The following is a 27,666-nucleotide window of genomic DNA, read 5'->3' as shown; positions in this document are numbered from 1 at the left end:
GGCACAGGTAAAGAGTACAGAACATGTAATACCTCCCTGTACTGTAGGGGGCGCTAGCAGACATCAGTCAGTGCATATGCTTCAGTAATACAGGGGTTTTACCAGTGAATGTCCATTCTGATTGGTCGGTTCTTCCAGCCATTGACACGTTTCACAGATCTGGACTGTCTGTAGCATTGTATGTTGAGTCTGGTTTCAACTTACAATGGTCCAGAAAAGACCATTGTATGTTGAGTCCATTGGAAGTTGAGGGATCACTGTACTTGTGAAAATGACCACTATCGGTCACAATATCTGTATAGGGACATCCCTAGTTTTCTCCCGCAATTTAAAACCTACTCCTAGGTGAAATTGGAATGTAGATTGTGAGCACAGATGGGAAAGAGACCGATTTCAGTTTAGTGGAATATTTTGGCTCTATATAATGTAGGGATGTCCAAATACAATTTTTTTTTTTTATAAGATTGTGTAAGAGTACCAATACTTTTTTTTTTTTTAAGTACTCACTGATACCAACTACCGATACTACCTAAGTCCTAGACTTTGTGAAGCCTTAAAGGGGAGGGGTACTCGAGTGGAAAACCTTTATTTTTTTTTTATTTATTTTTTTTAAATTTTTTTTTTCAAATCAACTGGTGCCAGAAAGTTAAAACTGATTTGTAAATCAATTCCATGTAAAAAATCTTAATCCTTCCAGTACTTATCAGCTGCTGTATGCTTCTTTTCTTTTTGAATTTCTTTTCTGTCTGACCACAGTGCTCTCTGCTGAGACCTCTGTTCGTGTCAGGAACTGTCCAGAGCTGGATATGGTTGCTATGGGGATTTGCCCATGCTGTGGACAGTTCCTGACATAGACAGAGGTGTCAGCAGAGAGCACTGTGGTCACACAGAAAAGAAATTTAAAAAGAAAAGAACAGAACTTCCTGTGGAGCATACAACAGCTGATAAGTACTGGAAGGATTAAGATTTTTATATAAGTCATTTAGAAATCTGTTTAACTTTCTGGCACCAGTTGATATAAAAATTTGTTTTCGAATTGTGTACCCCTTTTAAGCTTTCTCCCCAATACGTAGTAGGTAGGTAAGTAGAAAGTCTCCCTATTTGATTAAGTTCCACAGTAGGTGGGGAACCCTCCCTATTAACCCCTTAAGGACTCAGCCCATTTTGGCCTTAAGGACTCAGACAGTTTAATTTTTACATTTTCGTTTTTTCCTCCTCGCCTTCTAAAAATCATAACTCTTTTATATTTTCATCCACAGACTAGTATGAGGGCTTGTTTTTTGCGCGACCAGTTGTCCTTTGTAATGACATAACTCATTATATCATAAGATGTATGACGCAACCAAAAAACACTATTTTTGTGGGGAAATTAAAAAGAAAAAATGCAATTTTGCTAATTTTGGAAGGTTTCGTTTTCACACCGTACAATTTACGGAAAAAATTACATGTGTTCTTTATTCTGAGGGTCAATACGATTAAAATGATACCCATTATTACATACTTTTCTATTGTTGTGCTTAAAAAAAATTACAAACTTTTTAACCAAATTAGTACGTTTATAATCCCTTTATTTTGATGACCTCTAACTATTAAAAAAGTAGCAATTTTGGACTTTTTTTTTTTCCGTTCACGCCGTTCACCGTACGGGATCATTAACATTTTATTTTAATAGTTCAGACCTTTATGCACGCGGCGATACCAAATATGTCTATAAAATTTATTTTTTACGCTTTTTGGGGGTAAAATAGGAAAAAACGGACATTTAACTTTTTTATTGGGGGAGGGGATTTTTACCTTTTTTTTTTTACTTTTACATTTTTTTTACATTTTTTTTACACTTGAATAGTCCCATAGGGGACTATTCATAGCAATACCATGATTGCTAATACTGATCTGTTCTATGTATAGGACATTGAAATAAAAAAAAGCACAAACGGATGCGCTCCGTAGTGTAACACCAAAGGTGAGTTGGTAACGTTAAGTGTGAATTGCGCTTACCACATGAAGTTGTACTCCAACCAAGTACAACAATGGAACAGGGTGTACCATCAAAGGGTCTCTGCAGCTTCGTCCCGCTGAAATAGAATCACGATAAAAACAAGCAATCTCCAGGTAGCAGAGCGGGATCAATGGAAGCGCTGAGACCAGATAAGAAGTTAAAAGGATTTATTTCCCATAATGCAACGCGTTTCACGGTCACCCGCTTCCTCAGGCATGCCTGAGGAAGCGGGTGACCGTGAAACGCGTTGCATTATGGGAAATAAATCCTTTTAACTTCTTATCTGGTCTCAGCGCTTCCATTGATCCCGCTCTGCTACCTGGAGATTGCTTGTTTTTATCGCGATGTATAGGACATAGAACAGATCAGTGTTTTCGGTCATCTCCTGCTCTGGTCTGCTCGATCTCAGACCAGAGCAGAAGATGCCGGGAGCCGGAAGGAGGAAGGTGAGGGGACCTCCGTGCGGCGTTTTGAATGATCGGATCCCCGCAGCAGCGCTGCGGGCGATCCGATCATTCATTGAAATCGCGTACTGCCGCAGATGCCGGGATCTGTATTGATCCCGGCACCTGAGGGGTTAATGGCGGACGCCCGCGAGATCGCGGGCGTCGGCCATTGCCGGTGGGTCCCTTGCTGCGATCAGCAGCCGGAATCAGCCGCGCATGACACTGGCATCGCTCCGATGCCCGCGGTTATGCACAGGACGTAAATGTACGTCCTGGTGCGTTAAGTACCACCGCACCAGGACGTACATTTACGTCATGCGTCCTTAAGGGGTTAATTTTCCCCAATTATTCCCTTCAAAATGAAAATAGAAAATCCTACCCTTTTTATTTATTTTTATTTTGGAGTTGGACCTATTGGGGGAAAGACCACATCTCTCTCCTTACTAATTGCGTGGCCTCGGCGCGGATTGCCGGCATTGAGGACATTTGTACGACTGTCCAGTATAGATATTGGGACATCCCAAAAATAAGGAAATTACTATTGTGTTAGAGCAAAACTAACCTTTATAGGAAGCAAAGTTGTCACAGAAGTCTACCTCTGTCTCTTTTTAATCAATACATTTTATTAAACAGTCAATACAATACATTATAGCATTATTTATGATGATCAGTGTCTCACTATAAAAAAAACTACTGCAGAAATGTTTGTGTATTTCTGCAAAAAAATGGAACCCCCCCCCCGTGTTTTCCTGCACAGGCCCCGGCTCTCTGAGGGGAGCACATGCTGGGGGCGACACATGCTCCATTCATTCTCTATGGGAGCACCAGAGACCTGAGTGCATCTTCTGGCACTACCATGGAATTGGAGTGTGTGCTCCTCTCAGAAAGCTGGGGCCTGTGCCCGGCGATCTGACACTTATCCCCTAATTTGTGGATAAGGGAATAAGTTATTTTGATGCACAAACCCTTTAAAGGCTAATGTATATGTACCATAAGATGGTATTTACATAATTGGCCAAGGACTCAACCGGTCAACCGAAAAGTACTGTGAAAGCCATTTGTGTGAATTTGCGTAAGTTGTTTTTTTCCTCATCCTTTGAAGTGTCCCACGTCTTATTTCCTTGTAAATTCCCTTTGTAAACCTCTCGCCCTCCTCCTTGTTTGACTATTTTTGTTTTAGACAATCTTCTTTTGTATATAAACTGTGTATTCAGTTCCTTTAATATCCTTCTGTATAAACATGGGCTTTGGCCCAGCTTTCTTTCATTATTTGGGTCTAGTGTCAGAAATTACGTTAACGTGAAACATTAACCAGCCTATTGTTCGGCAGCAGAACCTGACCATAAATCACAATGTAACAAAAAATTAGGAAGAAATTAGTGTTACAGAGCCATATGGGTCATAGGTGACCATATTACACAGGGTAGTATTTAGCTGTTCGGCTACAAATGGTAACAGTGTGCGTTGGGCACCTTGGGGGAACATCCTGGCACTTGATGCAATGTTTGGATGACGTCACTGCTTGGATCATAATGATCTTATAAGCAGGAACTGGCTGAAGTAGATATTAAATAGTATTTGTACAGCTTCATATGTAAATATTTCCAACCACTTTACATAATTTTTTTCTATTGTTCCATCTAAAATATTTATGCAATATAATAATCTGTTAAATTCCAGACTTGCATGTTCCTTTTTGGCAGTCTTTTATCATTCTACTTGTGTGGGTTTCTCCTCGTTGGAGGCTTGTTCATCTCTTGAGAAAGCTTTACCAGATGTTTCCTGTTTTTTTGCGGTTGTCTTGTCCATCGGTAAGACTGTTTAACGGACAGAGAAGAACTTGTTGAGCGGCAGAAATAATGATTCAGCGTTCCTCTGTGTATCCATGCTTGTAGTACAGCTTTCCTGCAAGCATTAGTTTTTTCTGCTTGAGGCCTGCTAATAAACGTAAACCAGACGGGACCCCTCCTTTGAAGTCAATGGGGTCCATTTTGCAACAGACCATACAGCTTTTATTTATTTTAGTTTTCTAGCATTGGTGGACTGGGCTCTGTGACGGAACTCCTGAATAAAGTTTTGAGGCAGATGTGCACTTAGCCTAAGATCAGCAGCTGTCTGGCAGCGTCTCTTCTTCCTTTTTCCCACTGTTCGAGTTGAGTGGGTACTGCTAAGGGGTTAAGAGGAGTTTGCTGTTTGAGTCTGCAGTTATACTTCAATTGTTTTTATATGATCCTGTAGCATTAAACTTTTTATTTTTTTCTCCCAATAAAGCAGAAATGCTTTTACAATAGGCAGTTTTGGTGTTAATTGTCTGTTGAGATCTTTAAATGGATGGAGGATGGCTACATCAGTTTCCCCTTGCAGACAGCTGTAAAGGGAGGAGGAGGTTTGTGCTGCAGCAGGCTGCTTATTGGCCACAGGCAAAGCATTATTGCGGTACGTTCACACAGGCGTATTTCCTTTCAAGCTTTCAGCGTGTTTCCTGCTGTGAGTTTTAAAGAGAGGGGCTCTCACCACCAGATTTTCAGTAGCAGAATCTCTGATCTTCCGCACACCCTGTAGTGCTGGGCGGTATACTGGTTCATACCAAATACCAAAATTTTTGTGCTGCAATACCGGATGGGCCCCTTTCCACTCTGGAATGAATGAATTATCAACCCAACGCTGCGCTGTCCCCACATCAAGGAACTCATCATATGTGACCCACGAGCGCCGTTCTGCCCCCCCCCCCCCAATTATCAGCCCAGCGCTGCACTGTCCACATCGAAGTATTACTCACATGTCACCCGCGAGCCATGCCCTCCTGGTCGTTGTTTGTTGCGGGCCGCCGGCGCTGCAACTCTGTACTGTATGCTGTATCCCTATGCCCGGGCTGCAAAAGATAAACAAAATAAACTTTAACGCACCTTCCTACATTCCCTCGTCGATCCGGACCCACTTCCTGGGCACGGGAACGTCGGAGAGCAGTCAGCCTATCACCGGCGCCGCGATGTTTCGCCTCGGCCGGTGATAGGTTGAGCCCACTGTCATGTAAGAACCCGGCCGGCAGTGTCCGTGCAGTCCTAACGCTGATTTATTTGTATTGGGAAGAAGGCGAGAACCTGTCCTAAGAAACAACTTTGAAAAGTAGGTAATGACTTGTGGTCACCTTTTAAACCCATATGAGTACTTTCTGCCATCTGTCAAGCATTCTGCAAAAAATAAAAATAAAACCTTTGTGAAAGGAGGTCCATTTTGATAGAAAGAAGAGATTCTATGTGATATAATAATAAAGTACATACAGTGGTCCCTAAACATACGAAGGTAATTCGTTCCAAATGACCCATCGTTTGTCGAATCCATCGTATGTTGAGGGATTCGTGCAATGTAAAAAGTGCATTTAATACTCACTTGTTCCTGCCGCTCCGGACCGCGTCCTCACCGCTCCCGATGCTGTCCCAGGGGCTCCCGATGCTGTCCTGTTGCTCCGGCGTCGTCTTCGGGATCCTCTGGCTTCTTCCGCATCTTCTGCAGGGTCTGCGCCTCGCTTCCTGGTGGTGTTACTACGTTCCTGCGCCGGCACGGCGTGCGTAGTGATGTAATAACACCGGAAAGCGAGGCCCGGACCCTGGAGAAGATGCAGAAGACGCCGGAGGATCGCGAAGTGGACCCGGAGCAGCGGGGATAGGCAAGTGAACCTGTCCGGGATGCTTAAACTGCTATCAGACAGCAGCTTAAGCACTTTGCGCTGTCGGATAGCAGTTAATGCGATGGCCCCGACATATAAAAGCATCGTATGTAGATGCTGACATCGACATGCGATGGCCTCTGAGAGGCCTCAGCACGATTTTTCGTTACTCGAGTGAACTCTCCGCCTGTCAATCCCTTTTCAGTGGTCTTCAACCTGCGGACCTCCAGATGTTGCAAAACTACAACTACAAATATTGTCATGTATCAAAAGAGGCATGGACTCAAGGGACAGGGACATAATACTCCCCCTTTATAAAGCATTGGTACGACCTCACCTGGAATATGCTGTTCAGTTTTGGTCGCCTGTTCATAAAAGGGACACTGCGGAGTTGGAAAGGGTGCAGAGACGCGCGACTAAACTAATATGGGGCATGGAACATCTTAGCTATGAGGAGCGATTAAAGGAGTTACAATTGTTTAGTCTTGAGAAGAGACGTTTAAGGGGGGATATGATAAACGTATATAAGTATATAAATGGCCCATACAAAAAATATGGAGAAAAACTGTTCCAGGTTAAACCCCCCCCCCAAAGGACGAGGGGGCACTCCCTCCGTCTGGAGAAGAAAAGGTTTAGTCTAAAGGGGCGACACGCCTTCTTTACCGTGAGGACTGTGAATTTATGGAACGGTCTACCTCAGGAACTGGTCATAGCAGGAACAATTAACAGCTTTAAAACAGGGTTAGATACATTCCTGGAACAAAATAACATTAATGCTTATGCAGAATTATAAAACTATATCCCTTTCCCTTATCCCCTTACACCTTTCCCTTCAATTCCCTGGTTGGACTTGATGGACGTATGTCTTTTTTCAACCATACTAACTATGTAACTATGTAACTCCCAGCATGCCCGGACAGCCATCGGCTGTCCGGGCATGCTGGGAGTTGTAGTTTTGAAACATCTGGAGGTCCGCAGGTTGAAGACCACTGCGGCCTTCGTCATCACCCAGACCCCCCTTTTAGTTTTATACTCGCCTCCCCTTGGTGGGAAGGAAGGGTGAGCTGGTCCGGGCCATCTATGCTGCAGGGACCGTCCGGTGGGGAGGGTTAATCGTTCCGGGCTGTCCATCTTCAGCGGGAGGCCCTCTTCTCCGCTTCGGGTCGGCCCCAGGCTAGTGACGTTGCCTTGAAGACGACGCACAGGGACGTCCGTGTGCATGAACGTCCCTGTGCGTCATCGTCAAGGCAACGTCACTAGTCCGGGGCCGGCCCGGAGCGGAGAAGATGGCCTCCCGGTGAAAATGTACACGCCGGAACGACTAACCCTCCCCACCGGACGGTCCCTACAGCAGAGATGGCCCGGACCAGCTCACCCTTCCTTCCCACCGAGGGGAGGTGAGTAGAAAACTAAAAGGGGAGTCTGGATGATGAATAAGGCCCAGGCAGTGGTCTTCAACCTGCGGACCTCCAGATGTTTCAAAACTACAACTCCCAGCATGCCCGGACAGCCGATGGCTGTCCGGGCATGCTGGTAGTTGTAGTTTTGAAACAACATCTGGAGGTCCGCAGGTTGAAGACCACTGATTGAAGGGGGGGGGGATGATGACAGGGTGATGTTGACGGGGGTTTTAATGACGGGGGTCTGGATGATGACAGGGGGACATTATGTATTTCCCACTCTAGGCTTATAGTCGAGTCAATAACTTTTCCTGGGTTTTTTGGGTGAAATTAGGGGTCTCAGCTTATATTCGGGTCGGCTTATACTCGAGTATATACGGTACATTTACACGTGAGGGTGATCACACCTAGAACCTAAGGGACACGTGTGATGAACAGTATATATTGTAGAACAGCTGTGCATGCAGTTCCCTTATCTAAAAGAATTGTCTCCAGAGGTGTGTGTTTAGGAAAAAGTAAATAAATTGAAATTGAAATATGAAATCGTCTTAGTTTAGAAGAAAAAACGAAATGTTATTTTTAGACCACATCACCCAAGCCAATTCTCTGCAGATACCTTTTATTATCTATCCACTGTTACAGACGAGAAGACATGCACATTTTGATTTACAAAATATAGAAGAGAGGAATGTAGAATAATAAATCTGTATCACGAGCTCGGGGCAGTCTCTGCTGGCAGGATTCTCTAAAGTACCATAAAATGACATCAATCCAAGGATGAAATGGTGTCATATCTTTAGTGTACTTTAAGATTATCATAAATTGTAATGAATAGGATTCCTATGGTTGATGCTTTACAACCTGCATAAAGAGTTCGCCTTGTTCTGTGCCCCTGTGGAGCTCAGACAGAAATAGTCTAAATATTAAAGGAGGTCTGCAGGCTGGTACCAGGGTAGAAAATAATTTTACTCCCCTCTTATTTTGCTGCTGCCATCTGGTGTCCCCTGCTGAAAGTGCTCTAATCTCCCCTATATTGTGCCTTCGACGCTAGTCAATCCCTGGCCACTAGTCATGTGCAGGAAGAGAATTGGTTACGTGCACAATGCTCTCATTGGAGGTGATTCATTAAAACTTGTGCAGAGGAAACGTTGACCAGTTGCCCGTAACAAGCAGATCGCTTCTTTTATTTTTGAAAAGGCCTCTGAAAAATAAAAGCAATCTCATTGGTTGCTATGGGCAACTGGTTAAACTTTCCTCAGCACAGGTCTTGATGAATCTCCCTGTTGTCATCACAGCACTTTGGTGGGAGACACCGAAGTGATGGCATATTTTGGGGTGAATAAGTTTTTTGTTTTTTCACTTTTTTAGCCCAATCCCAGACTTTTATACAATTTTTTAAAACAATGAAACCTTCCCCAAAAGACCATCCTTTGAGGTGGTCACCCCCTTATCTAGAACAGGATTTGTGTGATAAATTTCCACCACCCCCATAGAAGACCACTTTTCAATGCAATTTTTGAGTGGTCGTTTCATAAAGATTTCACTGTATTGGTAAATCCATTGTAACTCTTCCTCACAATTCTAGTCTCAGAATTGGCCAGAGTAAGGAAGTATGATTGTCAATCCATCACCGATCACACACTTATCACCGACTTTGTACCTTTTTAGGAGTCAGCTGCAGAAAATCTGCAGCAAAACATACTCTCAAAGAAGAATATCTTAAAGAGGTTGTTTTCCATTACAGAAAAAAAAATGTAAGTGCTCAGGCTGGCGTAAAAATTTGAAAAAAGATTCTTTGCTGCTGCCATTCTGATGGTGTCCAGTCCCCACTGAATAGTGCTTCCTGGTGACATAAAGGACAAGCCTGCTCATTCAATCATAACTGAGGCAGGGCATTACAGTAGCTAGTGATTTGGCTGTAGGCATTTCATTTGTGTCAGATAAGTAGTAGGGATTGGGCACCATTGGAGCAGCCATGGTGAAGGATCAGAGGAGGTGAGTATCGCTTATTTTTTTTATTTTCAAACAATCGCCGGATACCATCATTTAAAAGGAATTCTACATCGTTGTATTTTGTTCATTATTCAAGTGACATGGCCTTTCTATCCCCCTTGAGCTTTTCTCCCACTAAATGTGGAGCATGAAGATTCTTTTGTTTGTGATTTAATGTGATTTAGAATACCATAGTTATTTCTTTTTTAATTGTGTAATAAATAGAGGTCGATCCATTGGAGGTATAACCCAGGGGGGTGCGTTTGGATATCAGTTTGTAACAAAATACAAGAAATGGTTCAGCAATAATAGGATAATTCAGCATGTAAAATTGTTCTTTTTCTTGTTCCCAGCATGCCATTTATTTTACTTTCCAGTTAATTATTACACCCGCTGAAGAGCCACTTAATTGGCTTTTTATTATTTTGTATCAAGCATCTGGAAATATTTAGAGGAAATATGCACTGAAATATATATATATATATATATATATATATATATATATATATATATATATATCCGTAAATGTTGGCTCCCCTGAAATTTTTCAAGGAAATTAAGGATTTCTCACAGAAAAGGATTGCAGTAACACATGTTTTGCTATACACATGTTTATTCCCTTTGTGTGTATTAGAACTAAACCAAAAAAGGGAGGGGAAAAAAGCAAATTAGATATGTCACATCAAACTCCAAAAATGGGCTGGTCATAATTATTAACACCTTTTGGAAAAAAATATTGAAATCCGTTGCTTCCTATAACCATCAATAAGCTTCTTACACCTCTCAGCCGGAATGTTGGACCACTCTTCCTTTGCAAACTGCTCCAGGTCTCTCTTTTTGGAAGGGCATTTTTTTCCCAACAGCAATTTTAGGATCTCTCCACAGGTGTTCAATGGGATTTAGATCTGGACTCATTGCTGGCCACTTCAGAACTCTCCAGCACTTTGTTTCCATCCATTTGTGGGTGCTTTTTGACGTATGTTTGGGGTCATTGTCCTGCAAGAAGACCAAGATCTCAGACACAAACCCAGCTTTCTGACACTGGGCTGTACAGTGTGACCCAAAATCCATTGGTAATCCTCAGATTTCATGACGCATTGCACACATTCAAGGCACCCAGTGCCAGAGGCAGCAAAACAACCTCAAAACATCATTGGACCTCCACCATCATTCTGTTTTTGGTAAACAGTAGAATGATGTGCCTTACCAAAAAGCTCTATCTTGGTCTCATCTGTCCACAATATGTTTTCCCAGAAGGATTTTGTGTTACTCAAGTTCGTTTTGGCTAAATGTAGTCTTGCTTTTTTATGTCTGTGTCAGCAGTGGGGTCCTCCTGGGTCTCCTGCCATAGTGTTTCATTTCATTTAAATGTTGACGGATAGTTTGTGCTGACACTGATGCTCCCTGAGCCTGCAGGGCAGCTTAAATATGTTTGGAACTTGTTTGGGGCTGCTTATCCACCATCCGGACTATGCTGCGTTGACACCTTTCATCAATTTTTCTCTTCCGTCCTTGCCCAGGGAAATTAGCTACAGTGCCATGGGTTGCAAACTTCTTGATAATGTTGTGCACTGTGGACAAAGGCAAATCTAGATCTCTGGAAATGAACTTGTATCTTGAGATTAATATTTTTCCACAATTTTGGTACTCAGACAGTTCTCTTCTCCTCTTTCTGTTGTCCATGCTTAGTGTGGCACACACAGACACACAATGCAAAGACTAAGTGAACTTCTCTCCTTTTTATCTGGTTTCATGTGTGATTTTTATATTGCCCACCCCTGTTACTTGCCCCAGGCGAGTTTAAAGGAGAATCACATGCTCAATTTTGAAAGGGTGCCAATAATTTTGTCCAGCCCATTTTTAGCGTTTGGTGTGACATTATGTCCAATTTGCTTTTTTTCCTCCCTTTTTTGGTTTAGTTCCAATACACATAAAGGGAATAAACATGTGTATAGCAAATCATGTGTTACTGCAATCCCTTTCTGTGAGAAATACTTCTTTTTTTTTTTTTAATTTCAGGGGTGCCAACATTTACGGCCATATATATTATTCATTCAAAATGTGCACACTGTAGAGTGTAGGAAGCTTTAGCTCAAAGAAAAGTATGTAAACATAACGTTACATGATGTTTTTTTGTATTTAAAGGGGTTCTCCACCATAAGGGGATTTTAATACGTACCTGGCAGACAGTAATGGACATGCTTAGGAAGGATCTGCGCTTGTCTTGGGGCTAAATGGCTATGTTGTGGAATTACCATAACACTGTGGCTATGCTTTTTGTGATCTGGTATTTCCTGTTTGACTTATCATTTTTTTTTTTTTTTTTTTTTACTACAAATTCCATAATTCCATTTTCCTTCCTCCCCACACAGCCACCCCACCCATTGAAACCTAAATGTGCTGCATCCATTCCAAGACCTGTGGTTTTCAATGAGGGTGCCTACAGCTGTTGTATTAGTTGCAGATTGATCTCTCTCCCACCAAGCGATCGCTCCCCCCATTGAAGCAGACAGGCTCCCTGTCATCAGCTGACTAGTGAGTCAGGTCTTGGCCGCATTGCAACCTGGGAAGAATCTGAGACAACAGTAATTTTGTATGCAGTTAAAAAAAAATTTTGGAGTGAAAATCACAGAAAAATTGTGAGAAAACTGTCACACACAGGTACAGACACTATATATTATGAACTACACTAACTTTACAGCCCCTGTAGCATAGTCAAATAAAAATAAAAAAAAATCCTGGAATACCGCTTTTAAAGTGACTTTACAATATTTTGTCCATCACTGATGTTAGGTATTCTAGTTATTGCTCCGCCTCCTGTCATTGACCTTTCTGGGAGGTCATAATTCACTTGCTGTGTTTCTGGGATAAAAATTGTATCCCCCATGGTACTGCTGGAATTTGCTTTGGACAGCATTGATCGTCTTCCTCCTCTGGCAGCTGACATTATTGTAATTTACTTAGGGATGCTGTGTGTGGCAGTATTATACTCGGGGATGCTGTTTGGCAGTATTATACTCGGGAACGCTGTGTGTGGCAGTATTTTACTCGGGGATACAGTATTTTACTCGGTGATGCAGTGTGTTGCAGTATTGGATTCAGAGACACAGTATGGCTGTATACAGGTTAATACAGGGAGCAGTAAAGTTAAAGGGGTACTCCACTGGCCAGCGTTTGGAACAGGCGTGAACCAGGTCTTGGCATTCAGCTCAGACCTTCACTGGATAAGCGGTCCTGTACTAAAAATAGTTAAGTACCCTTGACCTATGCAATGAGTATATGTCAAGGTGGGACAACCCCTTTAGGAAAGGCCTATTGGTGCATATTGCTTGTAGTAAAAGTAGTACTCCGTAACTTTTTTTGTTTGCTTATAAAATGATGGCTGATCTGGATGTTGTTACATCTGAACGGTAATAAGAGGCAAATGTGAAGGGGTCTGAAAAGAAGGCAGAAACATGTTGTAGTGTGCGCCCCCTCCCCGTACGATGCAGTTTTTTTTCTCTAGGGAGGTCGGCCACTGATCACAGGGAGCGTACAGCCAGTGTTCAGAACTTCAGTTCTTTGTGTGTTAAGCAGTGGAGATGTAACTCACTGACAATACAATGGCTCCTCTACTTCCTTACATGTGTTATTCCCTTGTATTCCACTTCATAAATTGACACAAGGTAATTTTAACCCACAGTATGTATAGAGGGATTAAGAAATTTCCAGATTCCATGGAAACAGTATTTGTGTCATATACATTATTCATCAGTTCCTATGGAAACACAAGTGATAAGTGGTCAGTTGCTTACAGGTTTAATGGAGCGGTACATAAAATTAGATCTGTATCGGAGAGAGATTGTATTCGGCCCTTTATTCTCCAGAAATTAGATTTTGCAGCCATATGTCAGTGTTAATGTGCTCGCTTTATTAGCCATCTTATTGTTCGTCCTCGGTGTACCTGTCATATAGAAAAAATTTACATGTCAAAAGTTCTGATCTGTTGGAGTCTGTGCGAAGTCCGGCATTATCCCTTTACACACGGCAATCACAGTTGATCTGCAAATTTTAAAGTGCTGAAATTAGATTGTCGGTAGCTCAGCATTGCTGATCGGAACCACCACAGTTTGGTTCTGATCAGCTCAGAGGATGGACAGAGTCATTATCTGCCTCTGTCCTGTCTGATCGGCACTCCTAAACTGTAGCCAGCCTGTAGCAATGGAGCGCCGATAACACTGATCAATGCTGTTCTATAGGCCAGCATTGTTCAGTGTATTCAGTCGAAAAATTCCTATGCTAATAAGCCCCTTCCCTAATAATAAAAGTTTCAGTTTCCCATTTCAAATTACATAATATAAACAAAATAAACACATATGGGTTATCGCCACATGCAGAAATATCCAAACTATTAAAATCACCACAAAATATTTTTGGATGTTTTGTCTTCATTTATTCCCTTCCTTTATGGATTTTTAAGAAGCTGAAATAAAATTGTGTTTTTTATGCAATATCCTGCTTGAAGTGCTGGGGATTTTTACCTTGTCCGGGGTTTCCTGTGTGCTATTAAAATAAAATATAATGTTAATATACCAGGAAAAACTTTATAAAAAGCAAGAAAGTCCAATCAAAACAAAAATGGTACCGATAAAAAGAAAGTGTCCTGTATAAGAAAAAAAAAAGTTTCAATGGTCAGAAAAGCAAACTCATTTTAGTAGAAAGTTATAATATTTTTATTTTTTATTTTTTTTAAAGTAGTAAAATAAAACAAAACCTGAATTAATTGGGTATCCTTGTAATTGCATTCATCTACAATATAAAGTACATACCATTTGCACTGAAAACTGCATAGAAACCCCCGAAAGTTGCAAAATGGCGTGTTTGTTTTCCTTCCAATTTTGCCCCACAGATATTATTTTTTTTTTTTTAGATTTTGTAGTAACATGTTTAATGTCATTACAAGTTACAATTGGTGTCACAAAAAAACCAAACCCTTGTATGGTCTGTAGGTGGAAAATTGTTATACCGTATATACTCGAGTATAAGCCGACCCGAGTATAAGCCGAGACCCCTAATTTCAACCCAAAATCCCAGGAAAAGTTATTGACTCGAGTATAAGCCTAGGGTGGGAAATACCTCATCCCCCCCTGTCATCATCCAGACCCGTCATTAACATCCTCATCATCATCCCCTTGTCATCATCCCACACATCCCCCCTTCATCATCCCCTTATCATCCCACACATCCCCCTTCATCATCCCCTTGTCATCATCCCACACATCCCCCCCTTCATCATCCCCTTATCATCCCGCACATCCCCCCTTCATCATCCCCTTGTCATCATCCCACACATCCCCCCTTCATCATCCCCTTATCATCCCGCACATCCCCCCTTCATCATCCCCTTATCATCCCACACATCCCCCCTTCATCATCCCCTTGTAATCATCCCCACCCCCCTTCATCATCCCCACCCCCCCCCTTCATCATCCTCTTCTCATCATTCGCCCTCAGTGGTCTTCAACCTGCGGACCTCCAGAGGTTTCAAAACTACAACTCCCAGCAAGCCCGGGCAGCCATCGGCTGTCCGGGCTTGCTGGGAGTTGTAGTTTTGAAACCTCCGGAGGTCCGCAGGTTGAAGACCACTGCGGCCTTCAACATCATCCAGCCCCCTCTCACCCCCTTTAGTTCTGAGTACTCACCTCCGCTCGGCGCTGGTCCGGTCCTGCAGGACTGTCCGGTGAGGAGGTGGTCCGGTGAGGAGGTGGTCCGGGCTGCTATCTTCACCGGGGGCGCCTCTTCTCCGCGCTTCCGGCCCGGAATAGATGCGTTGCCTTGACAATGACGCAAATGACGCACCTCTGCGTCGTTGTCACGGCAACGTGACTATTCTGAGGCCGGGCCCGAAGCGCTTAGAAGAGGCCTCCCCGGTGAAGATAACAGCCCGGAACCAGTATCCCACCGGACCACCTCCTCACCGGACAATCCTGCAGGACCGGACCAGCGGCGAGCGGAGGTGAGTACTCAGAACTAAAGGGGGTGAGAGGGGGCTGGATGATGTTGAAGGCCGCAGTGGTCTTCAACCTGCGGACCTCCGGAGGTTTCAAAACTACAACTCCCAGCAAGCCCGGACAGCCGATGGCTGCCCGGGCTTGCTGGGAGTTGTAGTTTTGAAACCTCTGGAGGTCCGCAGGTTGAAGACCACTGCGGGTGGGGGAGTTCACTCGAGTATAAGCCGAGGGGGGTGTTTTCAGCACGAAAAATCGTGCTGAAAAACTCGGCTTATACTCGAGTATATACGGTAGTTATGGTGATGAGAAGGAAAAAATAAAAGCACAAAAATGAAAAATCGCTGTGTCCTTAAGGGGTTAAACTGTCTATTAGGTTTTTGGCACCATAATCTGAAGTTTCTATTGGTACCATTTTGGAATAAATTAGCCCTTTTTTTTTATCTCTTTTTATTCTGTTTTTCTGTGGGATAGAGGGGAAAAATGCAACGGTTTTATCATGTTACATTTTAATTTTCAGGATGTGGCAAAACCAAATGTGTGTTTTTTTTTTTGAAAAATAGAAAAAGGGTTGATTTTTATGCAAGCGATTAAAATTTTTAAAGGGTAAAACATGAATATTCATGCCTTATCTTCTCAATCGACGTGTACATATACATTACATGGATGTCCAGTCCAACTCAAATGGATGGGTTATGCCAACTTTTTGCTAAAGCTTCATTCACATCATGTTTTAAACGCAGTGTATTAATTTTTTATTTTTTTTTTAACAAAGGAACTCTCTGTGTGCCTGTACAATGGGATACTTCTTGGGTCTTAGTTAAAAGTATAAAATTAGGAACTTAATTTGGTATATACATAAATTAGGGTCCGAAACGTGAGCTCTTGACCTTCCCGCTCAGCCAATCAGTGACCAAGACGGGACACCGCTGCGGCCAGTCACTAGTTGAGCAGACAGGTCCTGCCCTAATGTGGGCTAGATTTTAGTATTTTTTTATTTTATGTAATTTTTTTTCTCTTTTACAGCACCAGCAATATCTGGATTTTTTTATTTATTTATTTATTTATTTATTTATTTTTAAATGCTGGAATGCTGGAAATGCCCATTTCAGAGGAATTCCAGCCTTTGGAAAAAAAAATACTTTTTATATGCTTTTACTAATTGAAATTAAAGACATTTTTGAAATATGGTTGTTTATTAAATAATTACATTTTTTTTAAAGAAATCTGCTCCTGAAAATCCTACCACTAGGGGTCCTCATACCTACTGGGACATTAACCAGTCCTGTAACAGCATCAGGCTTGTCCATGTGTCATGGACAAGAGATGAAGGCTTCACCTCCCACCACTACAAGGAGGGACATGATCCCTTTCCCTGAGAGGATTTCTAACATTGTAAACTAATGAAAAGAGGGATTTTTATAATAAATATAGGTGTTAGATTTATAAAAAAAAAATGTCATGTAGATGGTCAGGATTAGATACTGAGTAACAACAACATATTATTAATTTTTTTTATTGGATCTGACAGGTATACTTTAAATTTAAAAAAAAAGCAGCAAAAACATGCAATTTTACAGCTGAAAATAGCCGTCACACCTTCTCTTGGATTTAGACTGTTTGGCAAATAAACTGACTTTTTTTTCCCTTTGTATTTGCAGGTTTCGAGAGCATTCTAGAAGGGCTGTATGGGCCAGGATTATGTAAAGACCTCAGTTTATTTGATGGTAAGTGATTAGTTAACGTTTTTAACCTTTTTTTAAATCTTCTTACAAATTTGAGAAAAAATAGACTGGCAGCTCCCACAAGCATTCATCAGTTGTGCAAATTGTCAATACATTTTTTTAGGATTGTCAAGCATTATACAGAGGGAACATTATCTTTTCAAATATTAAATTGCTAGCGTGGCCCGGTTTTTCCTTCCTAATCCTTGTTGGGGAGGAAAATAAACAAAGGAGGAAGCTTTTGACTTCATATTCAGGCCTCATATCCCGGCCTCATATCCCGGCCTCCTATGTTGACATATAAGTAACATGTGTGCTAAGTTTCATGTTAATATCTTAAGCCGTTTGGACGTGATGCTGGAACATACATACACACAAACACACACACACACATTGAGTTTTATATATGTAGATTTACTTAGAGCAGAATTTTCCCACCAGTGTGGCTTCAGCTGTTGCAAAACTGCAACTCCTTGCATGCCCTGACAACCAAAGGCCAAAGCATGCCCGGACAGCCAGCTGGAGGCACACTGGTGGGGAAATACTGACTTAGAGGTTGTCTGTCGATCAGATTGTCTAAATGCAGGGACTCCCAACTATCCGCTGTCAGGACAAATGCTGTGTTACATGAAGCCATGAACATAACGCATGATGTCTGAATAGTGCATTTTGAACAGTGTAGGATACAACTTTTGTATGAAACTAAAGTATCCAACATACATTAGATCCATAAGTTATAGTAACAGCCCCTTGACATTTTGGTAACTAGTTGCTGTAGATAGTAAGATGACCATGTTACTTAAACAGATAGCCGTGCTTTACTTTACCTATTGCTATTTTCTGTTATTTCTATTTTTGCTCAGTTCTTTTGTTATGTCACAACCACTACCTTTATTAGATGAGACCAAAAAGCCTGGAGTTATTCGGATCATTTTCACTTTGTCGCATACCTAAATAAAATGGCACATCTAAACTCAGTGCTACATTTTAACACGTATGACAAAGGTTGAACAAAAGATGTTTGGTATGTAACCTTTATAGTTATTGCCGTAAATGCAATTAAGAAGTGCCCCAAGGCAGTATACAATATAAAGAATGAAAGCTTAAAATTAAAAATGTGCCATCTTATTGTAAGGAATTTGAAGTAATTATATTCCACAAAATACTCTGCTCAAAAAAAAAAAAAAGGGAACACTTAAACAACACAATGTAACTCCAAGTCAATCACACTTCTGTGAAATCACACTGTTCACTCAGGAAGCAACACTGATTGACAATCAATTTAACATGCTGTTGTGCAAATGGAACAGACAACAGGTGGAAATTAGAGGCACTTAGCAAGACACCCCAATAAAGGAGTGGTTCTGCAGATGGTGACCACAGACCACTTCTCAGTTCCTATGCTTCCTGGCTGATGTTTTGGTCACTTTTGAATGCTGGCGGTGCTTTCACTCTAGTGGTAGCATGAGATGGAGTCTACAACCCACAGAAGTGGCTCAGGTAGTGCAGCTCATCCAGGATGGCACATCAGTGCGAGTTGTGGCAAGAAGGTTTGCGGCGTCTTTCAGTGTAGTGTCCAGAGCATGGATGCGCTACCAGGAGACAGGCCAGTACATCAGGAGACATGGAGGAGGCCATAGGACGGCAACAGCCCAGCAGCAGGACTGCTACCTCCACCTTTGTGCAAGGTGGAGCACTGCCAGAGTCCTGCAAAATGACCTCCAGCAGGCCACAAATGTGCATGTGTCCACTCAAATGGTCAGAAACAGACTGCATGAGGGTGGTATGAGGGCCCAACGTCCACAGTTGGGGGTTGTGCTTACAGCCCAACATTCTGCAGGACATTTGGCATTTGCTAGAGAACACCAAGATAGGCAAATTTGCCTCTGGCGTCCTGTGCTCTTTACAGATGAAACCGGGTTCACACTGAGCACATGTGACAGATGTGACGGTCTGGAGACGCCGTGGAGAACATTCTTCTGCCTGCAACATCCTCCAGCATGTCTGGTTTGGCAATGTGTCAGTAATGGTGTGGGGTGGCATTTCTTTGGGGGGGCCGCACAGCCCTCCATGTGTTTTCCAGAGGTAGCCTTTCTGCCATAAGGTACCGAGATTAGATTCTCAGACCCCTTGTGAGACCATATTCTGGTGCGGTTGGCCCTGGTTTCCTCCTAATGCAAGACAATGCTAGACCTCATGTGGCTGGAGTGTGTCAGCAGTTCCTGCAAGAGGAACGCATTGATGCTATGGACTGGCCCGACCACTCCCCAGACCTGTATCTGATTGAGCACATCTGGGACATCATGTCTCGCTCCATCCACCAATGCCATGTTGCACCACAATAAATGGAGGAAAAAAGCGAAGGTAGCGCCTGGTGCGGTGTAGGTCTTTAGCCGGTGTAGGTGGGTACCCAGATGGGGGTAGTGTGTTCCTTGTAGGTGATGGTAGCTTGGTATGCAGGCCAGCAGCGTGAGGACGGAGCCCAGAGGAGAGTCCGTAGAGTAATGCAGAGGTATCGGAGAAAAAAGCTGCGATGGCGCTCCCAAGGAAGTAACCCAAGTCGTGGGTATTGATACAAAATAATTTATTCTTACAGCATAAGAAATCAAAGAAAATAATAAATAAATATAAAGCTAGACGCGTTTCGGGAGTCACAGCTCCCATTTTTTCAATTGCACGTTGCACCACAGACTGCCCAGGAGTCTGGGAGGACATCCCTCAGTAATTCAGTTCGTCACAAACTTCTCGGCTCGGTAGTTGCTGACTTTAGCCTGCATAAATTAGTTCAGCTTTCAGGTGCTCCAGTGAGTCTCCTAGGACTGTATCCACCTTTTCCAGCCCACCGAAGCACCTGAAAGCTGAACTAATTTATGCAGGCTAAAGTCAGCAAACGCTGAGGTTCGAGGTTCGTGACAAATCGAATCACTGTAACTTCGCTCATCTCTAATTAGTTAAAGGAGTTCTCCGGTGCTTACACATCTTATCCCCTATCCAAAGGATAGGGGATAAGATGCCTGATCGCGGGAGTCCCGCAGCTGGGGATGCCCGTGATCATGCACGCGGCACCCCGTTTGTAATCAGTCCCCGGAGCGAACACGCTGATTACGGTCGACCGCAGGGCGGCGGCGTGTGACGTCACGCCTCCGCCCCTGTGTGACATCACGCTCCACCCCTCAATGCAAGCCTACGGGAGGGGGCGTGATAGCTATAACAAGTATGCTGTAGTAATGCACATCTTCTTACACACCTTTCCATCAAACCCCTTTTTTCACTTTTAAAGCAATTGAGAAATATACAAGTGGCAAAAAACGACCATGGAGAGGTGTGCTGTTTCCAAGTGAGGTATAATAAACAAAAGCCAGAACAGCAGGAGTACAAAACACTGGAAGGTTTATTGTAGTAAAATAACAAACATAGATTATTTATTTATTTCACTACAATAAACCTTCCAGTGTTTTGTACTTTGGCTTTGGTTTATTTTACCTCACTTGGAAACAGCAGCGCCTCTCCATGGTCATTTTCTGCCACTTGTATTTATACCCAATAGCCCATGAGGCGCCTTCGTGTTGGTCTCTTTCTTTTGTTCGCTTTCTAGCGAAGACAAAAAGTAATAAAGTCAAAAATGAATTATCCTCTATAGGGCTGTACTTAAATGGACAGCCATTTAGACTTTCACCAGCCTGTAGTGCCAACAGGGTTAATGCATCTAGCACAAGAGATCAAGGCGCTGAGCATATTGCAACTCAAGGGTGGAGACAGTGTGCAGCTGCTGCCGGCCCTTGAGAGTAGCTAAAGTTGTTTGGATGCTGGATGCTCTCCTCAGTCTTCTGTCTTGAAAATGGAGACAGGCAGCAGTAGACTTATGATACAATGGTTAATTCTCTACAAAAACCCTTTTCCACCTGTGACACGCGATGGGAACTGTAAACCTTACAATGTAAGGGGTTTGCATGAGACTTAGGCTCCTGTTTACCATACAGCTGCATGTGCAATCTATAAGCCACTAATGTAGTGTAATGTATAACTTTCTGCATTTTTTGACAGTTGTATAGCAGAGCACTCAACTTGGCACAAAAAGCTATGTCAATGTATAACTGGCCAGTGGGTGCCAAAAGGACACTGGTGGCATACGTTGGGTTTTTATAAATTATGGCACTTATATGTATTAAAGGGGTACTCTGCTGCTCAGCGTTTGGAACAAACTGTTCTGAACGCTACAGCTGGTGCCAGGAGCTCGTGATGTCATAGACCCGCTCCCTCAATGCAACGTCCTCATGATGCCACGTCCCACCCCTTCAATGCAAGTCTATGGGAGGGTGCGTGACGGCTGTCACGCCCCTTCCATAGACTTGCATTGAGGGCGTGGGGCAAGACGTCATGAGGGGATGGGTCTATGACGTCACGAGCTGCCGGCTCCAGCGTTCGGAACAGTTTGTGGCAAATGTTTTGCAGCGGAGTACCCCTTTTAACCTTACAGGCCACAGATATAACATCTTAGCTCAAATCATTCAATTTGACTATATTCAATAATTAACAGTTAAATCCAAGAATATAGACAAAAGAAGGATTGGCGGTCTCTCTTTTTCACCTGCTCGGTATCCCTTTCCACTGCCGTTCCAACACTATGCCAATCACCACTTCCCATCTCCATCTGCAGGAAATGGCTGGGAATGCCCCATTCAGAAAATTAATTTCTAAAGACATTGTGCGCTGTCATACAGACCCCCTTGTTTTTTCAAGAGGATGAAATATTAGTTTACAGAGGATTTCAATTCTAAAAGGGTACTCCCATGTTATGAAGAAATAGTATATTGCTGGCATCGCAGAGGTCAGACTCCCACTGATTCTAAAAGTAAAAAATAAGCTGCCGCTCTAGTTTCACTTTATTGTGGTTGTAGTTTAGTAGTTACACAGTGGTGGTAGGTACAACCAGTGAAGGGAAGTTGGCACAAAGTTAGTGCTGGTGTCCTTACATTCTTAGGATCAGAGAAGGGTCCCATACATTATAGCATGATATCCTAGTGATTATTCCTTCACCTCATAGGAAAGGGAACCGGTCATCATAAAAAAAAAAAAAAAAAAATGCTATAGGAAAGGGATTGTCATCTTGTTATAGAGCAGGAAGAACTGAGCAGATGATTGAGGTAGATCTATATCATCTTTGGGGGCAAATATTCAGTAGAACTTGAAACTTATTTAATAAAATCCCTGATCCCTTGAGTCACTTGAAGGGGTATTATAGGGGGAAAAATTTTTTTTTTTATATCAACTGGCTCCAGAAAGTTAAACAGATTTTTAAATTACGTCTATTGAAAAATTTTAATCCTTCCAATAATTATCAGCTGCTAAAGTTGAGTAGAAGAGGTTTGCTATGGGGATTTGCTTCTACTCTGGACAGTTCCCGAGACGGGTGTCATCAGAGAGCACTTATACAGAAAAGCACAACTCAACTTCAGAAGCTCATAAGTACTGAAAGGATTAAGTTTTTTTTTTGAATAGAAGTAATTTACAAATCTGTTAACTTTCTGGAGCCAGTAAAATAGCAAAATTATATATATAATATATATAATATTCTGTCTATCTCCTCTGTCTGTCTCCATGTGTGTGTATATATAATGATATATATGATATAGATAGACATATTATAAAAAGTTTTTTCCTGGATAACCCCTTTAATGATAAGACCGCCCACTGGACTCGAAATATCAGCATCAAAAAATATCAGAGATTTCAAATTGGTAAATTAAATACCTAATTTTTTCCCACAAAGATATATATCAATCTGCTCAGCTCTTCCTGCTCTATAACATCATGCTGATAGATTAGATGACCTTTTTGTGAGGACAGGATCCCTTCAAGGCATCCTAGTTCGGTGATGCCTAGCCAAAGTGACCTAGTAGCTGTACTTCCCAATTTTTTTTTTTTTTACATTCCATCTTTCTTTACAACTGTGTGCATTTCTTATAACATAAAACTGTACGTGGCTGCATATGTTTGATATTTAAATAGGTACTCTCATTAAAAAAAAAAAAAATTATTAAATAGATTATGTAAAAAAAAAATCATGTTTTTATGTTTTATTTTTTTTACGTTTGTAAACCTGGCCATTAGGTGTTGCCCTTTGTGGCTCAGGATTACTTTCCCCCCCTGACGTTCAGCACGTTCGGACCAACGCTGGCTGGGCAGCATGGTCCGGAACACGCGTTCACATGAATGAGGAGAGGGAGATGCAAGGCGGGCGGGGTTATTTAAATTTTGCGCACAGCACACACACGACCGCTGTGCTCGCTCTCTGCCTGTTTCCTATACAGCCAGAGAGCGAGTACAGCGCTCGTGCACGCGCGGCGCGCAAGATTTAAATATCCCCACCCCCCTGCATCTCCCTCTCCTCATTCATTTCAGCGCGCAAGCTGCAGGAAAGAGAGAGAAGATGGGCGGAAGTGAGCCCCGGCCAGGCTTCAGATGTCGTCGCGCCTGCCGGGCCGCCCACTTCCTGCCCTCACCAGAGAGCTCAACTCTAAGCTCCTGCAGCCGTTCTACATGAGGTAATTTTATGGGGATATGGGCAGAAATACAAACAGAGATAGATGTAGTTAGTGTCAGGGACAGATGGGGAGGGGGAATAGGGACATTTAGTTTAGTGATAGCTACTGTTTAAGTCCATGGCATATTTTCAGCAGAAAGTCCTGTAAAGCCCAATGTGATGTGATCATAGATGTTATCTCATGGTGACACAGAAGCTGCTGCAGTCATTACTGGTGGTGAAAAAAAGAGAGTTCTAGTCTGCAAATGTTTTGATGCTTGAAGCTCAGGACGCTCTCTGTGAAGCCTTATCATTAAAATAACAATGACATTTTTCACTTTTTTCCCCCCTTAGACTGTGAACCAGAAGAACTGGTTGACTGGTGTGTAGATGACAAATGCTCGTTATGTAACCTCCGCAAGGATACGAATGTAAGTATTTGTGCTCATTTTACTTCCTCCATGGTCCCTTTTAGTAAATTCAGAGAGCTGACAGAGTAAGATAATGTTATACTATATTTCCTTGCTAGGATTACACACCATCAGATGGTTCCGCACAGTCCACACCTACAGGGGAACTGATATCTCAGGGCCAGTTCAACACAGAGAAAACTGAATGCCAAGCTGAAAATTATTTAAATGCACTCTTTCAAAAGAAAGGTATGTATTTTCTGAATGGCTTGTGACATTCACCCGAAGGGTTTCCTTGGAGAGGAATTGCTCTATACCAGTGTTTCCCAACCAGGGTTACCTCCAGGTATTGCAAAACTACAACTCTCAGCATGCCCGGACAGCCTTCGGCTGTCCGGGCATGCTGGGAGTTGTAGTTTTGCAACAACTGGAGGCACCCTGGTTGGGAAACACTGGGTTATACTTTCACTTAAAGGGGTATTCCTGGGGAAAAAAAAACTTTTTTTTATTTTTTTAATATATCAACTGGCTCCAGAAAGTTAAACAGATTTGTAAATTACTTCTATTAAAAAAAAAAAAAAAAATCTTAATCCTTCAATAATATAATTATCAGCTGCTGAAGTTGAGTTGTTCTTTTCTGTCTGGCAACAGTGCCCTCTGCTGACATCTCTGCTTGTCTCGGGAACTGCACAGAGTAGAAGAGGTTTGCTATGGGGATTTGTTTCTACTCCGGACAGTTCCCGAGACAGATGTCATCAGAGAGCACTTAGACAGAAAAGAACAACTTAACTTCAGCAGCTCATTAGAACTGAAAGGATTAAGATTTTTTTAATAGAAGTCATTTACAAATCTGTTTAACTTTCTGGAGCCAGTTGAGATATATATATATATATATATATATATATATATATATATATATATATATATATATATATATTATAATAAAATATATATATATATATATATTATAATAAAAGTTTTTTTTTTTTTTTTTCCTGGATAACCCCTTTAAATTAAGCTTAGCTGCAATACCAGACACAGCCAACATAAGAGTGGCATTGTCTCTGGAAAGAAAAAAAACTTATGTTTATTGTTCCTTTTTAAATAGTGCAATCATATGTCAGTGAGACCTTTTTTTTTTTTCCTTGATTGTTTTAACTCCTTAACGACGCAGGACGTAAATGTACGTCCTGGTGAGCTGGTACTTAATGCACCAGGGCGTACATTAACGTCCTATGCATAACCGCGAGCATCGGAGCGATGCTCGGGTCATGTGCGGCAGATCCCGGCTGCTGATAGCAGGCAGGGACCCGCCGGTAATGGCTGACATCCGTGATCGCGCGGATATCCACCATTAACCCCTCAAATGCCGTAATCAATACAGATCACGGCATTTGCAACGCTGCGGTCACTAAAATGAATGATCTGATCATTCAGCATGGCAGCCGGAGGTCCCCTCACCTCCCTCTGCTGCCTTCCATGGGTCTTCTGCTCTGGTCTGCGATCGAACCGATAATACTGAGCAGTGCTGTGTCCTATACATAGCACTGAACAGTATTTGCAATCCAATGATTGCTATAAATAGTCCCCTATGGGGACTATTAAAGTGTAAAAAGAGAAGTAAAAAAAAGTAAAAAGAAAAGTAAAAAAAAATTAGAAAACCCCTCCCCTAATAAAAACGTAAATTGTCCCATTTTCCCTATTTCACCCCCAAAAAGTGTAAAAAATAAAATTTTTTTACATATTTGGTATTGCCGCATGCGTAAATATCTGTACTATTAAAATATCATGTTAATGATACCGTACGGTGAATGGCGTTAACGTAAAAAAAAAATCCCAAATTGCTCCTTTTTTATCACATTTTATTCTCAAAAAAATTTATAAAAAATGTATTAAAAGTTTTATATAAGCAAATATGGTATCAATAAAAAGTACAGATAACTGCGCAAAAAATGAGCCCTCATACCGCTGCTTATACAGAAAAATGAAATAGTTATATGTCTTCAAATAGGGGGATTTTAAACGTACTAATTGGGTTAAAAAGTTTGTGATTTTTTTCTTAAGCGCAGCAGTAATAGAAAAGTATATTATCATGGGTATCATTTTAATCGAATTGACCTAAAGAATAAAGAACACATGTCATTTTTACCATAAATTGTACGGCGTGAAAACAAAACCTTCCAAAATTAGCAAAATTGCGGTTTTCTTTTTTATTTCCCCACACAAATAGTATTTTTTTGGTTGCGCCATACATTTTATGGTAAAGTGAGTGATGGCATTACAACGGACAACTGGTCGCGCAAAAAACAAGCCTCCATACTAGTCTGTGGATGAAAATATAAGAGTTATGATTTTTTGAAGGCGAGGAGGAAAAAACGAAAACTTAAAAAATAAAGTCCTTAAGGAGTTAAAAGGAGTCATCCAGCTACAAAAATTAAATAAATAAAATATTCCCTATCCTTAGGAGAGGGGATAAATGTCTGATTGTATGGGGTCCGACCGATGAGACCCACTGCCATCTCTCATCGGTCGGGACTCGGTGGGTACTCATCTCAGCATTGATGGACAGCTCAGACAGTCACCACTGAGGAATGACACTACTGTGAATGGCTGAGCAGGCAGCCACTGCCAAGAGGAGTAAATCTTAAAAAAAAAAAAAAAAAAAAAAAATCTGGGGGCCAGAGCACTCAGCATGTGAGGCCCTGTTCTGTATATTAGGGGGGTCCCAGAGGTTGGAATCCCCCACAGTCAGACACTTATCCCCTATCTTGTGTGTAGGGGATACATTTTTAATAGCTGGATAACCCCTTTTAGCTGTTGACAGCTGCAGAGCAAAGCAATACATTGAGTTGTATGCAGTCTTGTAGCGTCCAGCTCTTATGTAGTGCCACAATCTATCCATCCACTATAGGAGCTGTAGCAGTCTTATCACAGGGAGTCCCACGACTCTGATATGCTGACACAGCATTTGGAGACCTTCAGTGAGGTCATTCTGACATTTCCCTGACATGCCAGAAAAAGTGGTTACCTGGGAAAATTTTATTTCGGGCAGCGTAAAATACATAAATACATTTCTCTATATAATCGCCCATTACAATTATATGCTACATTATACTACTTTCCAAGTACTGGCGAAAGGTCTTGTGACCGAATTAACCTCTTACAGTCTGCTGCTATGCTATATGGCTCAAATGGGCTGTGATTGGTTTCTAGTGTCATATTATTCTTCATAGAGCATAATTGTGAAGGTAGGCATATCAGAAATTTTTATTATTTTGTGTTTTACGCTGCTAGAAGTAAGTTTTTGTATTCTTGCAAAACCCCATTAATTGTATATGCTCTATTTGCTCCATGCTAACTCTGTAAGAAAATCCCTTGCAAGTTCACCGTTTCCATCAATTAAAAGTTCACCGCTATTGAAATTTGAGGGTATATTTAGGAAACATTTTGGTTTTATTACCACTAGTCTCTTAATTGAGGAGAGATCATCCCTCCCCCATGAGCTTTATCTAATAAGC

At 41.9% G+C, this 27,666-nt stretch overlaps 1 protein-coding gene across 4 annotated transcripts in view; it reads left to right on the top strand.

Annotated features, from left to right (window-relative positions):
• LCORL (ligand dependent nuclear receptor corepressor like) overlaps positions 1–27,666 on the top strand; it is a 109,106-nt gene that overhangs the window by 34,956 nt on the left and 46,484 nt on the right. For all 4 annotated transcript variants that reach the window (XM_056555364.1, XM_056555371.1, XM_056555382.1 and 1 more), the window contains exons 2-4: positions 17,153–17,218; positions 24,093–24,169; positions 24,268–24,397. In XM_056555364.1, the coding sequence (XP_056411339.1) occupies positions 17,153–17,218; positions 24,093–24,169; positions 24,268–24,397 (273 nt within the window). The remainder of the gene's footprint in view (positions 1–17,152; positions 17,219–24,092; positions 24,170–24,267; positions 24,398–27,666) is intronic.

This window comes from Hyla sarda, chromosome 1, assembly GCF_029499605.1.
Source record: "Hyla sarda isolate aHylSar1 chromosome 1, aHylSar1.hap1, whole genome shotgun sequence".
NCBI classification, from domain to species: domain Eukaryota; kingdom Metazoa; phylum Chordata; class Amphibia; order Anura; family Hylidae; genus Hyla; species Hyla sarda.
The sequence above is the reverse complement of the archived record's forward strand: the minus strand, read 5'-3'. Positions and strand labels throughout refer to the sequence as shown.